Source organism: Rana temporaria, chromosome 13 (assembly GCF_905171775.1).
Source record: "Rana temporaria chromosome 13, aRanTem1.1, whole genome shotgun sequence".
Classification (NCBI taxonomy): Eukaryota; Metazoa; Chordata; class Amphibia; order Anura; family Ranidae; genus Rana; species Rana temporaria.
Window position 1 is genome coordinate 113639644 of NC_053501.1, and position 19326 is coordinate 113658969.

The 19326-nt window shown below is 45.2% G+C and overlaps 1 protein-coding gene across 1 annotated transcript in view; it reads right to left on the reverse strand.

Annotated features, from left to right (window-relative positions):
* Positions 1-17868, reverse strand: part of LOC120920125 (putative high affinity immunoglobulin gamma Fc receptor IC) — a 48224-nt gene extending 30356 nt beyond the window's left edge. The window contains exons 1-5 of the mRNA XM_040332039.1: positions 17647-17868; positions 14708-14968; positions 12115-12375; positions 3159-3320; positions 1014-1085 (exon numbers count right to left, since the gene is read on the reverse strand). Coding sequence (XP_040187973.1) covers positions 1014-1085; positions 3159-3320; positions 12115-12375; positions 14708-14968; positions 17647-17701 — 811 coding nt within the window. The 5' untranslated portion in view covers positions 17702-17868. The remainder of the gene's footprint in view (positions 1-1013; positions 1086-3158; positions 3321-12114; positions 12376-14707; positions 14969-17646) is intronic.
* Between the last annotated feature and the right edge of the window lie 1458 nt (positions 17869-19326).

Consider the following 19326-nt stretch of genomic DNA (forward strand, 5'->3'; position numbering starts at 1 on the left):
CAGAATGGCACGGCTAGGCACAAGGGTGTATATATACGTTCCCTTTAAGAGCCCTGCCATGGGAGGGTCGGTCGCGCGCTGCCAGTGCGTGCACGCCACCCAGCCCGAAGCTCCGTGACCGCACCCGCGGGACCCGTGGACCCGATTGCCGCCGGTGTGCCGCGATCGGTCATAGGAGCTGAAGAACGGGGAGAGGTGAGTGTAAACAAACCTTCCCCGTTCTTCACTGTGGCAATGTCAGTGATCGTCTGTTCCCTGATATAGGGAACGACGATCACCGACGCCCTGCCCCCCTACAGTTAGAAACACACATGAGGTCACAATTAACCCCTACAGCGCCCCCTAGTGGTTAACTCCTTCACTGCAATTGTCATTTTCACAGTAATCAGTGCATTTCTATAGCACTTTTCGCTGTGAAAATGACAATGGTCCCAAAAATGTGTCAAAATTGTCCGAAGTGTCCGCCATAATGTCGCAGTCACGAAAAAAAAATCGCTGATCGCCGTCATTACTAGTAAAAAAAAAAAGAAATTATAAAAATGCCATAAAACTATCCCCTATTTTGTAAACGCTATAAATTTTGCGCAAATAAATTAATAAACGCTTATTGCGTTTTTTTTTTACCAAAAATACGTATCAGCCTAAACTGAGGAAAAAAAAAAGTTTTTTTATATATTTTTTGGGGCTATTAATTATAGCAAAAAGTTAAAAATATTGAATTTTTTACAAAATTGTCGCTCTATTTTCATTTATAGTGCAAAAACTAAAAAACCGCAGAGGTGATCAAATACCACCAAAAGAAAGCTCTATTTGTGGGAAAAAAAGGACGCCAATTTTGTTGGGGAGCCACGTCGCACGACCACGCAATTGTCAGTTAAAGCGACGCAGTGCCGAATCGCAAAAAGGGGCCAGGTCCTTTACCTGCATAATGGTCCGGGTCTTACAACTTTTTTTGCATGAACAAACCTCATATTAACATACTCCACTGGTTATAGCGAGACAACCCAACTCACCCAACTGTAAATTATGAGTGTTAATACATGAGTAGGAAACATCTTCTTCCACTTTGTTTTGTTCTACAGATTCTGAGAAATAAAAGAAAAGAATCATCATCAATATTTTTAAATTTTTATATTTATCATGATATGTATAATAATAGAGTATAGAGTAAAAGATTTGAGGTGTGAGAGCATTATCAAGTCTAGGATCGGAACCGACGACCTCTGCTGTGCTGCACAGTATCCTGTCTGAACCCTTAGATAATCTTGCCTTATTCCTTGCTTTTTGTAAACCTTGAACTCTTTGCTCCTCCCATCAGGCCCTTCGCTACAAGGCAGGCAAACCAAGCAATTGCTTGGGGCCCCGAGCTGGCCTGGGGCCGTTGCTGCGTTTCCTATATGCTGCAGTCGCCTGAGCGCTCTATAGAGAGCCTGCAGCACTGCTGCCTCAAGTAGTCACTTCCCCTTCTCTGTAGCGTGGCCAAGCTCCTCTTCCTTCCTCCTGTCAGTCCGGACTCCGGCCGGGTACTGTGCGGTACAGGAGATACATTTTTCTGTTCCCGGCCGAACTGATAGGAAGTGCACACTGAGTGCTCACTTCCTTTCAGCCCAGCCGGGAACAGGAAACTGAATCTCCTGCCGCGCGGTATGGACCCGGTAGGGAGGGGGGGCATAAAAAGAACATAGGGCGTGCTGGGGGGGGCCTCCATGTCCATTTTGCTTGGGGCCCCCAAATTCCTTCAAATGGCCCTGCCTCCCATGAGCATCTAATTCAGGCCATGCTTTTGCACTTCATGTTTGCCAGATTATTGTGCTCTCCACAGTCAACATCTTGCTCCTTTGCATGCCTGAAGCTGTCCTTATCTCCTCTACCACTCATTACCGACCTTTGGCTTGTTCCTCAATTATGCTACTGCTTGATGACAAGCATTTTTTTTTCATTTAAATTTTTTTACTAGTTATAGCAGCGATGAGCGATTTTTATCTTGACTGCGACATTATGGCAGACACATCTGACACTTTTGACGCTATGGAATTGTCATTTATACAGCGATCAGTTCTATAAAAATGCACTGATTACTGGGTAATTGACACTGGCAGTGAAGGGGTTAAACACTAGGGGGGCGAGGAAGGGGTTAAGTTAAAGTGTGTCCTAGGGAGTGATTCTAACTGTAATGGGCTGGGCTACCTGTGACACAACACTGATCACCGCTCCCGATGACAGGGAGCAACAGATCAGTGTCCTGTCACAAGGCAGAACATGGAAATTCCTTGTTTACACAGGCATCTTCCCCCGCTCTGCCTCTCCGTGACACGATCGCAGGCCAACGGCGGACATCGAGTTCACGGGGCCCACGTGCACGGTCACGGAGAGCGCGGCTTCTTAAAGGGGAAGTATGGTTTACGTCCATTTGCCTACCGCTGCCATTCTGCCGATGTATATTGTCGTGCAGCGGTCGGCAAGTGGTTAATACTAATTTCTCTGACCCAAGATGAATGCTGTAGTCCAGGGATCTTCAAACTACGGCCCTCCAGCTGTTGCGGAACTACAAGTCCCATGCAGGGCCGTCTTAATAGCTTAATGGGCCCCTGGGCAAAGTAATGCTCTGGGGCCCCTACAACGATGACAGTACAGGTAAACAGACATCAAGTAGGTAGGAGGCAGACTGCCCCCCTGTGTATCCATCACTCTCAGTGCCATCAGGGGCCCCCAATTTCAGGGCAGCGTGGGCTCAAGGTCCAGGTGCTTTGGGGAAAGTGCAGGGGCCCCCCATGCAGCTGGGGCCCCTGGGAAGTGCCCAGTTGTGCCCTTTCATTAAGACAGCCCTGGTCCCATGAGGCATTGTAAAACTCTGACATTCAAAGACATGACTAGGCATGGTGGGAATTGTAGTCCCTGAACAACTGGAGGGCCGTAGTTTGAGGACCCCTGCTGTAGTCACATGGAACAGCAGCATCCAATCGGACAGCTTCCCCAGTTATCCAGGCAACCATAGAAGAACCAATCCTCTTGAATTCCTCTCCAACAGCAATGCTGCTGTGGACCAGCGCCACCTACAGTGGAAAAGCACCGGCCTACAACCTCATTGTATCCACCACAATAGTTTGAATATTTCAAGTAATTAATTTATACTTGGTTTCCTTATTTCTAAACAATACCTGTGACTGAATAGTTCTGAGGGCCCCCTCTGATCAATAGAGATACCCGGTGTCTAAAGATGAAGAGCAGGAGACTGAGGATGAATATTACGAGAAGAACAATTGAAACGGGAATCCAAGGGAAACTGTGGACTGCTTGTCTCTTATCCAGGAAAACATTTTCTAGAAAAAAAAAAAGAGATAATTAAAACTATTTGCTAAACCATTCACAATACTTTAACTTATAAACACAATGCGTTGATACTGTCTGACGTCTTCTGTATCCTATCTCTGCCAATAAGGAATGTCAGGTCAATTGAACTGGATGCTCTGGAAATATCCCTTTGGGGTGATCTCCAGACACGACATTGTGTTAGTAGGTGTGCATTGTGTCCTGAAGGCTACTCCATTCCATACTACATCTGCTTGTGTCTTGGCAAAGCAGGGCTGGACTGGGACAGAAATTTGGCCCTGGACTTCATCCAGACTGGCCCACTTTGACAGGTCTCTCCCATGGTGGCCGGGCAACTCCCGCACCCCCCTGGCCACCCAAGCCCCCTCTCCCCCTTCACTAGCCACTAGCCGTTCTTCTTAATTAGAGTAGAACAACTGGTACTGGTACTCTTATAGGCAGTACCAGTGGGGAAGCTAGACATTATTTCACCCGGGGCAAAGAATCAGTTTGGTGCCCCTCTTATGGGACAAGATTAGGCAGAAGTGAGAAACTCCCAGGCCATAGCTGTTAAGTCAGCTGTCTGTTCCCTCCCCCCATGCTCCTCTGTCGTCCCCCCTGCTCCTCTGGTTCTCCCCCTGCTTCTTTGTTCCCCCCAGGTGAGCGCTGCGGGGAGGGAGAGACAGAGGAGCAGAGGGGGGCGGCAGTCCGCTGTCACTGAAGCCAGCCCACTGAGCCATCGGCCCACCGGGAAACTCCCTGTAGTCCCAATGGCCAGTCCATCCCTGTGGCAAAGTCTCATATTTGTCATTCTCTGTGACTTTATTCATTGTAAATACTTCATGAAATGTTCACATGGGGAGGTAGCAAGCTGAATATCATTGTCAGTTTGCCCACCCAAGGTAAAGTGACAGAATCTTTTGACCTTACCTCCCAACTTTTCAAAATGCAACTGTGGGACAATCATTCAACTTGTTTTCCAAGCCATTTAAGTTGTTGAGCCGGGGTGCTGTGTCGGTCGCGGGACGGCAATTTTTTTTTTAACATTACAGTTGTTGAGGGGGGTACTGACGCAGGACTGGCGGGGGGTGCTGCAGGAATTTGACGCCGAACGGCAGACATCGTACTGGGTAGGGGAGGGTGGTGTTGTTCTACCTCCCGTGCTGCCACCACTGGCTCCTCTTCCTGTGCGGGAAAATTTTCGCTATCGCGGGACTGTGGGAAAGAAGTGTCCGTGCGGGTTGGGAGGTATGTTTTGACTGGTCATCTGCCCCACCTACTAACAATAATCTTCCCTGTGCTCTATCACTGCTCGGTTTGTCGGCCATGGGCCTGTCGTAGAGATAAGGCTGTACGCTATGCGCACACCATATCTCCTGTGCTAAAAGGAACACGTTTCGTCTAATGATATAATGCATCTTACCTACAACTCTATTTCCCGTATATCCTCAAGTAAACAGACATCACCATAGCTCACGTTCTCAGCTCCATCAGCATGCCTGCCCCAGCGAGCAGTGTGCTTGGCTTTTTATTCAGAGACCACAAAAGAAAATATAAACAGGAAGTGATGACTCCAACAGCCAATTGCTTCATCCATGGGAAGTGACATCACAGGAAATGACCTTCACACGAAATCCTTCCAACAGGATGAGTTAATACAAACAACCAATGAATAATGGCTAAAGGAGTCCTACAGGCGTGTCTGAGTAGAGGGTGGAATCATGTTTTTCCTGTCCCCTGTACCTGGAAACTAAACAAAAGAAACCACATGGCTTTCAAACATGGACTCCGTCTCTGACCATAACCACTCAGAGACTCCCGTATTTCTGCTGATAGGAATCCTTATTCTGCATTGATCCAGAGAAAAACGCATACCCGGATTATACTACCATTCCTGGGGATGGGAGGCTATATGCAGGTGTAGGCTACGAATCTCGACATGTGCTGATCAGACACAGCAGAGACAAGAGCGTACATCCGCCTATAACCGATAATGTCCTTGCAGAGTGAACATATCCCCTCCAGATGAACGTCTGTGCTCATGCCTTTCGCTGGTGGACATATACCCACTCTGCAAACACCTATCTCCAACCTCAAGAAGTTTTCCACTACCAGACGGGACTCAATCAGCGTCAGTCTGCCCTAGTCAGCTCTTTAGAGTGGGGTGCATGAGAACTAACACTGGGCGACACTATGACAATACATATTAAATACATCTTCATAAAATGTCCACAACAGGCCTAAACCTCTGTAAATCTTCTCAGTCTCATACAAGGTAATGACCTTCTAAACCCCCCAAATGTGACTGTGTTCATGGTGCTGATTGGCTAGTCAGGTCTGAGCCATGCATCCTGGGAGAATGGTGGAAAGGTCACATGATCCATCATATCCAGAAGTTCTCCAACAGACAAATGGAACAGCAGAAAGAGAATAGTTAGGGCAACAAAGATTAGCCCTGCATGGGTGAACTAACAAGTTACTTTTATTCGTTTTTTTTTTTTAATAAAAAAATAGGTACAGGAACTAATTTACGACCCCCCCGTCCCGTCCCTTACACACACCCTTCAAACCGCATCAAATAGTGGGCGTAGTCAAATTTCACCAACATCGGGAGGGTCTTAACAGGGTCATTAAATACCAGAGTGCAGAGTTCAGGGAGGGGGTTACACACAGACTGAAGTGTTCAGGGTGTGCTACATAAATAGTGTAGGGTTCAGGGGTGAGCTACACACAGTGTGCAGAATTCAGCCTTCTTCCACAGCTGCTTACCTCTGCTTCCCCCATCCACATCTCACGTTTACCCCTCTTCAGCTCGGACCTCTGCATGCAACCCCCCTCTACTACCCCCATCTTCTCCCCATCTCATTAAAAGCTCCACCTTCTTCCACATGTCTTATTTTTGTTGCTGTATTAATGTGAAGCACCCAGCCAGCTTTAGTTCCTCCCCGCATACCGTAGTTGGCTCCACCTCTCTCATTTGCTGTGAGATCATCCAGCGGTGATGTTGGCATTTGCACTGCACCCTGTGTACCTGTATCTCCCTTGTCCCCATCCTTCACTCACTGGGAGCCACTCAGGAGATCTGATCTGTGAGAGCTGTTGGGAGACAAGCTGTTACTTGTAGACATGGGAGCTTTGTGTATTCCTGCCCACCGTTGTGTGTTCCAGCTCCCTCTGTTATATTAATAAAAAAGCCAACCCAGAAAATCAGGTTTCTGCTATTGTGAATGACTTTTGGGTGGGCAGATCTTTAAAGTGATACTATAGGTTCGTTTTTTTTTTAAATAACAAACATGTTCTACTTACCTTCACTGTGCAACTCGTTTTGCACAGAGTGGCCCCGAATGCCGTTTTCTAGTGTCCCTCGGCGGCTCTCTCGGCTCCTCCGCGCTTCAAGGGGGTTACCTTGCGGGTGTGCTCCCGAGTCCCGCATTCAGTGTCAATAGCCGCCGAGTGCAGGACTCGGCCCCGCCCCCGGCGCCTGCATCATTGGATCTGATTGACAGCAGCGGGAGCCAATGGCTGCACTACTATCAATCGTTCCACTGAAGAGCCGAGAACCCTGGGCAAAGATCCAGCGCGTTATCGACGTGGGACTTTCCAGGGCTCAGGTAAGTAAAACGGGGGGGGGGGGGGGCGGTAATTGTCAGATGTTTAAGGTTTAATGTGAAAAAACAGGAGGGTTTACAACCCCTTTAAGGAAGGTGCTGCAATTGAAAATTCATTATGGACCTATGGATGGAATTAATCTCTATGCCCCACATTGCTGGAGCATTGTTCCGAGATCAAACAGCACCAAGGTCCAAGCATAAGAAAACAGAACTGGGGGGCCCTATCTGCTGCTGTACTAGCCATAGATCAAGATGAGTGGTCTAGTGCAGGGGTCTCCAAACATTCTAATCAAAGTTTCAGTTTACTGTCCTTCAGATTTTGGGGGAGCCATACTGAGGCCAGTGTGAGTATAAAATGCCACAGCATTAGAGAGAGTAGATAATGCCTCTTTATTGGTATCAGGGAAAGTAATAGCACCCCAATATTGGTGACAGTGGGAGGAATGGTGCCCCATTGTTATTGTCAGTGAGAGCAATTCTGCCTTGTATCAGTGGGAGGAATAGTGCCCCAAGGGCCGGATAAAGGCAAGCAAAGGGTCACATCTGCCACCAGGTCCACAGTTTGGAGACCACTGGTCTAGTGGAAAGCATCACTGATACGTACAGGACTAAATGGACTGACTAAACTGGCACATGGAATCCTCAATGGAGGAGATAGAACGATGTGTTGTCCTGCTGAGGTTTCACAAGTATGATGGAGATAGTTCTCTCACTAATTCCAGGAACCTTAAACATGTTGGCCCAGATTCACAAAGCACTTACGCCAACGTATAACAAGTTACACCGACGTAAGTGCAAATGTGCGCCGTCGTATCTGTGCACCAGACCCACAAACAGATATGCGCCTAAAACCAGGCTACACCCCGCCGACGTAGCTTGCTTACGCCGGCGTAGGGTGGGCGCACACTTAGGCTGTGTGCATGGTGCCGCTCCCATGGATTAGCCATTCAAACATGCAAATGAGGGAAATACAGCGATTCACGAACCTGCGTGCGCCCGACGCAGGCTATGCGAGGTGCGCGTAAGTTTTACATCCGGCGTAAAGTTATTCCCCATAAAGGAGGGGCAACCCATCAGCAGACATGCAAAGGTCTGCACCAGGGAACACAAGCCGCCATATTTTATGTTGGACGTGTGTCTGGCTGGGCGTAGGTTACGTTCACGCCGTACGCAGTGATCCGGCGTAATTTAGGCAGTTGTTCCGACGTGGTTGTGAGCAGGCGCAAGGGGATGCGTCCATGTCACGGCGCAATGCGCAGTTCGTGATATGTATCTGTCTGGCGCTCGGCCCCTTTTGCATGGGGTCATGCCTCATTTGCATGGGTCACGTCCGCTTCAACCTACGCCAGCATACACCTTTGAATCCCACGCCACGCTGGCCCGGCGTTGGGAGAACTGGCTTGCTGAATGCATTGCTTGCCTCTCTGCACTGCGTTGGCGTAGCGTACATTGGTTACTCTACGGCGGTGTAATGTGCGCCCACACTCTGTGAATCTGGGCCGTTGAGTACCATCTAAAATACAGATTATTAAATTATAGCTCAATATTTACATATTTTGTCACTTTCTCATCACTTTGTAAGGTGCTACCATCTGCTATGTCCGGAACACCCAACCACTTTGTTTAGTTGTGACCACCATCCACCATCTGCAATAAGATTTACAGGACGTCATGCAAATTTCCAGGTTTCCTGCATGGTTTAGACCTTTCAGCTTGGCTAAGCACTTTGCATGTTCTCAGGTTATTTTGAAAATTGCTACATCTACAGGAGGGAGGAACACACTGGTAACCTATGTTTACAAAAAAGATTGATAGCCTTTGGTAACACTCTGATCATAATTTGAATGCATTTCCACCTGTGACAAAATCAATTCATAGATACATAGTCAGGTTGCAAAAAGACACAAGTCCATGCAGTTCAACCATAAAAACTAAAATAATATATAATATCATACAATCCCATATACCCAATTCTATACCCACAGTTGATCCAGAGGAAGGCAAAAAAAAAAAAAAAACCAGCAGAGCATGAGATCCAATTTGCTACAGCAGGGGAAAAATTCCTTTCTGATCCACAGAGCGGCAATAAGATTTTCCTCCGGATTAACTTTACCTATAAATGTATAAACGTTTCCTCATAGCTGAGCTCCTCCATGCCTCTTATCAGTTTGGTTGCCCTTCTCTGCACTTTCTCCAGCTCCCCGATATCCCTTTTGAGAACTGGAGCCCAAAACTGAACGCATGTTCCAGATGAGGTCTTACTAATGATTTGAACAGGGGGTCCAAAAGATATCTCTCTCTCTCTGGAATTCATTTTTTTGGTATGCTCAGTAGTATATCATACTAAGGCCAATTCACTTAACAGAATGTCTTTGGAAGGAAGCCAGAGAACCTGGAAGAAAACCAATACAAGAACACAAAGAAAATGCAAACTTCATGCAGGTAGTGTCTTGACCAGGACTTGAACCAAGGACTGCAGTGCTACAAGGCAGAGGTGCCAAACATAAAACCACAGTGATGCCCACAATATTGCTCCAGGACTTTCCAACAATGGAGTCTCACTCCTCTTTCTGGAGTTACACAAAATTCCCTGATATAGGGAGAGAAAGCCGTCCCGAGGGGAAGGGGCTTGATAGGCCCTAAACCCTGTGAAAATTGTCTCACAGCTGTCCCAATACCCTGCTATAAAATGGCAAAATATTGCACTACTCTGTACTGCACCCAAATTCTGTCCTCATCGACCTATATCATTAATCTTTCTAAAAGTCACCCCTGGTTTTCTAACAACTGTCCCACTATAGTTTACCAAATGCTTTACCCTCTCCGCAGGGGCTTGGCTTCTCAGTCCTGACTTCCGATTTGTCCATGTCCAGTCAAGTATTGATTAGTCACACCCCTGCAGAGAGGAATGCAGTTAGTACACCCTTTAGAGTAGTAAAAAGGACATCTACCCTGATCTGTATCAGAAACTGCTGTCAGCAGCTTTAAGAAATATTATCTAGGTCCCCAATCAGATTATTGGGCTAATAGCAAGGATGGATAGCCTTCAGCTCAAATCATCCACATATAGTAATCTTTAGCTATGACTAGGGCCATTGGCTGAAACACATACATTTTCTCTTCTGTGTGTCAGGATCACTTTAGTGCTCCTGCTCCTCATTCCAGCACCTGGGCTTTGGCTATTGCATTCTCCCTGTCTGTGTCCACCTTCAAGGTGATTGATATGGTCAGTCACCTGTTATAAGCAAGCTGAGCGCTCTATTCCTTGCTTGTGATAGAGATGTTGTTCCTGATCAAGCCCCCCTTTGTCTGCCCTGCTTTGCTAGTTTGGATTTCCCTGTGTATGACATGGATCAGATATTGGACTTGTAGCACTACCCCCCAAGAAGCTGCTGGTTTAGATTTGGGCCTGCCGTTACCTTTCTGTTCCATACGCTCGTTTCAGGGGTTTTCCTTAAAGAGTTGTCTATAAGAATGTACGCACCAACACAAAGTCTCTTTCAAGGGTTTTATTAACAAACTTCTCCAACAGAGAGGTAGAGGACAGGGAAAGACTCACTTTGCGGATCATGGGTCTCACTTAGATCCAGAGGATTAACTCAGCTCCACGCTGGATTTTAGCAACCACCAGATAGGCCTACTCTCACCGGCCTAGCAGCTGATGCGAAGCTCGACAAAGTCTCTGCCACAGACTTGATGAGTGTCGTCAGGCTGTCCAATGATCTCCTGCCACAAGATCATGTAACCGACTGCACACTCAATATAGTTCCAACAAAAGTTACATGACTCACTGTGCCAAGAATCTTTCAGCCGGACCGGCAGCACAGTGAGGTAAATCCGCCATGGTACGTCCATCCTTTGAATCCCACTGGTTCAGCTTCCTTTCATAGATAAGGTAGCGAAGGACCATCCCTGGATCAGTAGGCCCCAGAAAGTCCTGGGCCTACTCTCAGTTGCTAGGCCTCGGGCTCAACAGCCCTGAGGCCAGAAGGGCCCTCAGGTTTCGGGATCGAAAGACGAACCCCGGCAAGTGGCGTCCGTCCCTCAAGCACCCCTCCCCAGAATGCACAGCAGGCCGACCACGCCCCAGAGCCTCCCCTGAGAGAGAGACACCCAACACATTCAGCCCGTCGCCTTTCCAACCATCACCCACCGTCAGGGGGAAACCCGTGCAACCCAGCCGAACCGAACAGAACCAACAATTTAGAATAATCATTCTGAGCCAAAACTACTGCTCAGGCAACTATAATTTAACACATAGCGCCCACTCAATGGGATCAGGGCGCTACAGACTATTCCCTGAACTCAGTCTGCTTTTACCTAGACTGTCATAGAACTATGCCATCTGTCTACTAACTGCAAGTAGTCTGCTTGTTTGCACTGTTCGCATCTGCCCTGGCATGGTGGCCACGCACTATAGCATTGTGTATAAGTCCTGGGGACAACCAAGTTCTGGTAGGCCTGCTTGCCTTAAGGGAAAGCTGAAGCACACAGCAGCTAGCTATAGTGGCTGACTACCTGCGTTGGGGTAGACGTGACACTGTACTGATTCGAGCTGCCGGCTATCCATCCTTGCTATCGCTATAGTGTGAGTGAATGGAAGACCCTCTCAGCCTACGCACCGAAAATCTCACCTCCTTTGTGGGAATCTCAGTGAATGGTGCCTTCTTTTTGATAGATTATTGGGGTGGTTTGGTATGCAGCTACCTGTACGGTCAACAACTCTGCCTTCCCACTACCATCTTCCAAGCTTAAGAGCCTGTTCACACAGCCGTGAAGACGACTTCAGAGGCGACCTGCAAAACGACTTCTATATAGAAGTCAATGCAGGTCGCCCTGAACCGCCCCCAAAGTCGTACAGGAACCTTTTTCTAAGTCGGAACGACTTGCGTCGCTCCTATTAGAATGGTTCTATTGCATTGAATGGGACGCGAATCGTCAGGTGGCTGAGCCGCCTGATGAGTCGCCCCAGTGTGAACCAACTCTTACTGTGGGATAGTGAATCCACCCATTACTATTATGAGATAATAACAAGACTCAGGAGGTGGGCAGAGCTATCAACCACAGGAGCCAACTGGGTCAAAAATAACCTGTTTTTTGTAATCGCCATATGTTATTAGTCACCATGAAACCAAATAATTTAACAACCAAATACGATACCAGGAAACAAACTCTCCTAACCGCACAATTTTACCTTCAACAGAAATGTAGGTTTCGGCACAGTACAATTGGAATTTCTTGTTGTAATATATTTGTTTGGTACAACGATACGTCCCGGCCATGTTATGATTCACGTTTGTAAATTGTAGGTTGTCGTTGGTGACTGAGAACTGTAATAAGTTTCCGTTCCTGTAAAAAGTTGTGTTGGTGGCATAAATCCCGTGATGGCTGTGACAACGAACCAATAAAGGGTCACCCTCGTATATGACCAGAGGTCTCTGGAGGATGAGCGGGACTGAAATCAGAAGAAAAAAATGTGGATGTATTTATGTTACTTTGTAACGTAGACAGTCTTTGCGAATTAAAATGCATCCGAGCAGCAAAAATGTAAAAAAATACCCCCTTATTCTCTTGCCGACCACGTAATGCATATATACGGCACCAGGAAAGTTGGGCTTTTACGCTCAGCCACCAGCACATATATACGCCCACAGCTCTCAGTCAATGCTTTTGATTGGGAATCAGCGGGACTGCTATTAATCAAGTGACCACTGTGAAAGCCAATTACAGTGGTCACATGATACAGAAGTACCTTTTTTTTAACCCGCCTGGCGGTATTCCCGAGGTCTGGCTTGGGGTTAAATTTCATTACCAAAAGCAAGGGGACGGAAAGGACTTTTTATTTAGACAGGTTTTTATCTGGAACTCTGTTAATTTTCACTGAACAATAAGAGGATTGCTCAGAGCTGGATTAACTATGTGTGGCAAGACTGGGCACAAGGACCCCATAGCAACCTCTGAAGGAACCCCAGTTGAGAAACCCTGTACTAGACCATCAACTTCATCGAAAATATTCAGATGAGATTATCTACCTGTAAATGCCACCCTTTACATAGACATTCAAAAGCTGTTGGACTAATGCTAGGTGCCACCATATTGGATGTGATGTCAGCAACCACAGCAGACTCAAGTGACACTCTGTAATATTCTCCTTAACTCCTCCCACAACAACTACATAAAAGGATATGTAGGGAGTTAAGGGGAGGGGCAAAAGAGCTAGGCCAGCCCAGAGAGTACTTAGACCCTCCTAGAAGAGGAGAGGGATATGATGTGCAAGGAGGCACGACTGTGCTAAGGAACTGGCTAATCATTTTTTCCTATCTAGTTCAAAGGCACATAGCAAGTAAATAAAAAAATAAATGATGGAAAGTAAATATATTGCAAATAAGCATTTACATTTCTTAATTTTCCAGTGTTACATAGTAGGTGAGGTTAAAAAAAGGCACAACCTTTGTGTGTGATTTTATGTCAGTATTACATTGTATATCCCTGTATGTTGTGGTCGTTCAGGTGCTTATCTGAGGCCCCGTACACACGAGAGGATCCATCCGCTGGAATTGATCCGCGGACCGGCTCCAGCGGATAGATCCCCTGGTGTGTACAATCCAGCGGATCTGTTTCCGCGGATTTTTATCCCCTGGGATGGATTTCAAGCGGATAAAAATTTGAAGACATGCTTTCAAATCTATCCGCTTGAATCCATCCCAACGGATTGATCCGCTGGTCTGTACAGACTCACCGGATCAATCCGTCCGAATGAATCCCCCGCATGCGTCGTAATGATTTGACGCATGCGTGGAATTCCTTATGTGACAGCATCGCGCACGTCGCCGCGTCATCATCGCGGCGACGGCGCGACACGTCATCGCGATGGGATTTCGGCGCGGATTTCGATCCGATGGTGAGTACACTCCATCGGATCAAAATCCTCGCAAATCCTCGAGAGGATTTATCCGCGGAAACGGTCCGGTGGACCGTATCCGCGGATAAATCCTCTCGTGTGTACTAGGCCTGATAGTTTATTTAAACCATCGATGCCCCTCCCCCGCTGAGACCACTGCCTGTGGAAGGGAATTCCACATCCTTGCCACTCTAGTTCAGTAAAGAATCCTCTACGTAGTTTAAGGTTAAACCTCTTATCGTCTAATTTTAATGAGTGGCCACGTTGAGGACTGCACTAAGGTAAAGGAAGCTATTTAGGGAATTTTTTTTTACCTTTACAACCCCTTTAAAGATAAAGTTTTATTACTATTGTGGGGTCACCAGTACGATATTTGTAAATTTAAATCATATCCCCTCTCAAGCGTCTCTTCTCCAGAGAGAATAAGTTCAGTGCTCCCAACCTTTCCTCATAACTAATGTCCTCCAGACACTTTATTAACTTTGTTGCCCTTCTTTGTACTCTCTTCATTTCCAGTACATCCTTCCTGAGGACTGGTGCCCAGAACTGGACAGCATACTCTAGGTGCGGCCGGACCAGAGTCTTGTAAAGCGGGAGAATTATTGTTTTATCTCTGGAGTTGATCCCCTTTTTAATGCCAATATTCTGTCTGCTTTCTTAGCAGCAGCTTGGCATTGCATGCCATAGCTTTAATTTCAATTTTGTAAATCTGAAGTCTATAACATCACCATCCAATAGAAAGGATATTATCTATTAAGAAGGGTCCTGAAGCAGAATTAATTTCCAGAGGTCATTCTTTTGCCCTTAGTATATAGATTGCAGGCATGTTTTTAATATAGACATAAGACAATTGCTGTATAGAAATAAGAAGAACAAATAAACTCACAGTTAATAATAACACCAAGCTTGGCCGGATCACTCTTCTGGCTCGTATTGGTGTGACATTGATACTCTCCAATGTCGCTCTTATCAGCGGACTGGATTGTGAAACTAGGCCGATGTTCCTTTACTGGTTTGGTGTTTTTGTACCAGTAATATCTCTGTTTCTCGTGTGTTGAAGGTCCTACATTGCATGTTATATTGACTGATTCATTGATGAGGATATTCGCCCAGTCAGGTGTGAAGGTCACCATAGCTTTGACTGCAACTTGAACAAAAAAAAAGAGAGAGATACACTATATCAGTGATGGCGAACCTCGGCACCCCAGATGTTTTGGAACTACATTTCCCATAATGCTCATGCACTCTGCAGTGTAGTTGAGCATCATGGAAAATGTAGTTGCCAAACATCTGGGGTGCCAAGGTTCACCATCACTCCACTATATAGTTAATATTATTTGGACACCAGACATTCATACCTACCTCTATGGGGAAAAGAAATGATAGAGTTCAGAGGTTTCCAGTTAATTTACAGAATACAAAGACATTTTAGACAAATGAGCACTTCCAACCTTGAGGTAACACTTTGGTGAAGGCCCTTTTCTGTTTCAGCATTCCTCTACCCCCATGCACAAAGCCAGCTCCATAAAGATATGTTTGTAGACATCGGGGATGTCGCTCTCCCAACCCAACCCGTGTATAGTAAAAGGGCTTAGTCATAGAGGTCCCGGTGGGTGGGGCAAAACTCATCAGGGGCGTGGTTTGTGGAATATTGCTGACTGAGGCCTCCTTACACATTTACTATACTCAAGTCGGGTTGGGAGAGAGGCGTCTTCAAGTGTCTATGAGCACTTTTACTGCTGGATGAGTGAGCTAGGACACCAGCACCCCATATCTGAGGACCTTTCTTCTTGCTTGAAGTGGGGCTTCAAGTTTAATTCCTTAAAGATATGGTTTGACCACAGAAGTTGTGATTGATGTTGACTCTTGGCCAATCAGCACACTCTAACAACAAAAACGAGAGAAAATAGTTCCCCTAAAGAAGACCAAAATTAGAACACTATGGGAAAAACACTAAATTTTATTAAGTAGAAAAAAATATAAATTAATAAAATTCAGTGTTTTTTCCATAGTGTTCTAATTTTGGTCTTCTTTTGGGGAACTATTTTCTCTCGTTTTTGTTGTTATTTGCGCTTAACCATTAGAACTGCATCCCTTGTGGATGAAGCTGGAATATTTGATTGGTTGATCCAGGCTAAAACCACATTTTTTGTTAATCAGTACACTCTAACTGGATCACACAGAACAGTCCAGAATGTCCCATCTCCAGATTAAAGGAACATGAAGACAAGGTTTGACCAGTTTGGCGTGGAGGGAAAAAATAAGACCCCCCTAATGAAGTGGGACTTTGAAAGGCAACTTTAACCAACAACAATCAGTATAAAACTAAATTGTATAATATTATATATATATATATATATATATATATATATATATATATATATATATATATATATATTATTGCCAAGACAATTTCGGGTTACCAGAGACATATTCTATATTTGTGTGGAAATGTATTCACATGCAAGATGTCTTCAATGGTCATGTAACCTTTTTACAATTTTTATGTCTAAATACTGTGGACAAATGATTTTAAGATGTACCAATAAATATTAGTTTTATACTAATTGTTGGTGGTTGAAGTTGCCTTTCAATGTCCCACTTCCTTAGGGGGATCTTCTTTCTCCATTTACTTTAGGATGGTGGCAACCAACACCACGTTTTACAATAGTAGAAATATTCAAGTTTGGTGTGGAGGAACTCAAGTGTTCTACAGAGAGCCCTAACTTCAACTCTAATGGACATCTTTTGGATGAATTGGAAAGCCAATTGCAAGCTAGGTCTATTCATCCAATATCAGTACCCAACCCTACCAATGTTATTTTGGCTCAGTAGGCACAAATTCCTACAAATACATTCCAAAATGTTGTGGAAATCGGTTGCAGAAGAGTGGAGGCTGTTATAGTTGGGGCAAACTTCACATCAATTTGATCAAAGGTTGTATGGCTCAGAACAGTGGAAAATAAAGTCTTACTTTGGAAGTTTGCAGTCAGGGTGTCCAAGCCGAGGAGTGTCCTCCCACACACCAATAGACAAATGGCCATCAAGAGAAAGAAGCAACCGGCAACTCCATAACATCAAGCGTATTTATTGTAAAGCCTTCACAGTGAGTACAGTCAGCAGCAGACTAGTTTCTGTGATAAGCCTTGTTCTGCTGCTGACTGTACTCACTGTGAAGACTTTACAATAAATACGCTTGATGTTATGGAGTTGCTAACTGCTTCTTTTGCCTCGTACACACAACCATTTTTCTCGGCAGAAAAAAAAAAAAAAGTTTTTCCAGACGAGATTCCTCTCCAGCCTGACTTGCATGCACACGTTCATGCAAAAAAAGTCAGACCAAAGCACGGTGACGTACGACGGGACTATAAAGGGGAAGTTCCTTTCAAATGGCGCCATCCTTTGGGCTGCTTTTGGGCTGCATACTTGATTCTGAGCAATGCGCGTTTTTTTCCCCCTCGGAAAAGCATACACTCGACCATTTTTCGCAACAAGAGAAAGCCTGATGGGAAACACGACGCGAAAAAAGAGAGCTGGTTTCAACATTTTTGCGGGCAGTTTTTTCGTCGAGAAAACTGCTAAGGAGCATACACACGAGCGGTTTTCACGACCAATATAAAAAATGGCAGTTTTCTCGTCGTGAAAACCGGTCGTGTGTACAAGACATTTAACTTTATATCAATGCCCATTGTTTTGAAATAGGGTATCTAACAAGCACAATCTAGGTGTGATGGTCCACAAATTTTTGGTCAAATAGCATATATGCAATGAAAAGAAGTTCTGAAACTTTTCAGGTCTTCTCAAGAGCTAAGGAGCACGACTTACTGGAGCTTTCTATGGCAGCATCTGAAAAACAAAACAGGGAATGTTTCGTTATCATGCAGATAAAACAGTCTTCTCTAGCTACGGTCAATATTGTGAATGGATTCTATAATTAGAGCAGGGAGGATTCATGGATGTTCACACTTGTTCTTAGACAACCAAAATCTGTTCATTATAAAACCTTGGGCTCTTGGACATTTGCTTGGTGCTCTCTTTGGATTGCATGTAATCAAAATCTGTTGACATTTAAACCTGGTTAAGTTCCACTATAAATTGATCAGAAAGAAACCAAAGAGAGATATTGACAGCTTTAATCTAATTAATTTATTAAATAATATTTTTTTTTTCTTTCATTTACATTCTCGACTCATTTAAAATGCTCAAATACAAAAAGATATTAAAAATACAAAAGTTTAAACTCTAAATAGAAAAAATATATATTATGTGTGAGCATGGTTTGAATTAGGCAGGGGCGGACTGACCATTGAGTCACTCGGGCACTGCCCAGGGTCCCAGGCCACTAGGGGGCCCCATCAGGGTTGCCAGGCTCAGTAAAACCAGGGACAGTATGTAAAAATCTATGTTTTTTACATCTGTCCCTGATATGTCCGAAACCGACATGCTTTTGATGTGAAAATCCCGAGATTTTATCTGCCCCGCCTCTGTACTGCCTCCTGGCGTGGTGGCCACCTGTAAGTCCAGGGGCCCCATAATCTTCTATTGCCTGGGGGCCCTATGAGTTGTCAGTCCGCCCCTGGAATTAGGGAGCATTTTGATTAGAGTTTCACAAGTTTTACTGTGTGTATATATATATTTACGCTGGCCACTAGGGGCGTGTACGCTGATTTACGCCTAGAATATGTAAATCAGCTAGATACGCGAATTCACGAACGTACGCCCGGCCGACGCAGTACAGATACGCCGTTTACGTTAGGCTTTTCCCGGCGTAAAGTTACCCCTGCTATATGGTGGCGTAAATGCGGCGTACCAATGTTAAGTATGGCCGTCGTTCCCACGTCAAATTTTGAATTTTTTACGTTTGTTGCGTAATTCGTCCGTGAATGGGGCTGGACGTCATTTACGTTCACGTCGAAACCAATGACGTCCTTGCGGCGTACTCTGGAGCAATGCACACTGGGAAATTCCACGGACGGCACATGCGCCGTTCGGGAAAAACGTCAATCACGTCGGGTCAAGCCTGATTTACATAACACACGCCCACCTCTTCACAATTTGAGAATACTGCACTTGCCTGTAAAAGTTGCGGAGGCGTAACGTAAATAGAATACGTTACGCCCGCACAAAGTTGCGCCATTCTACGTGAATCTACCCCAGTATATATATATATATATATATATATATATATATATATATATATTTACTGTGTGTATATATATACTCACACACTTCCAAATGTCAAAGAGACTTAATATTGCATTTCTATTGAGATATTTCACATTGTGTATTTAACTTATTTTAAGTCTAATCCCTTATTTCAAACATTTTAAACATTTCCGTGATAGGGGTTTCCCAGCAGACACAGTTCCGCCTATCACGGACGTTCTCTCATCCTCGCACTCAGTTTCCCAGCAGACACTGTGTTCTGCCAATCACAGACGTCCTTTCATCCTTGGACAAGAGGACATCCGTGATTGTCGGAACACTGAACACTACTGGGAAACT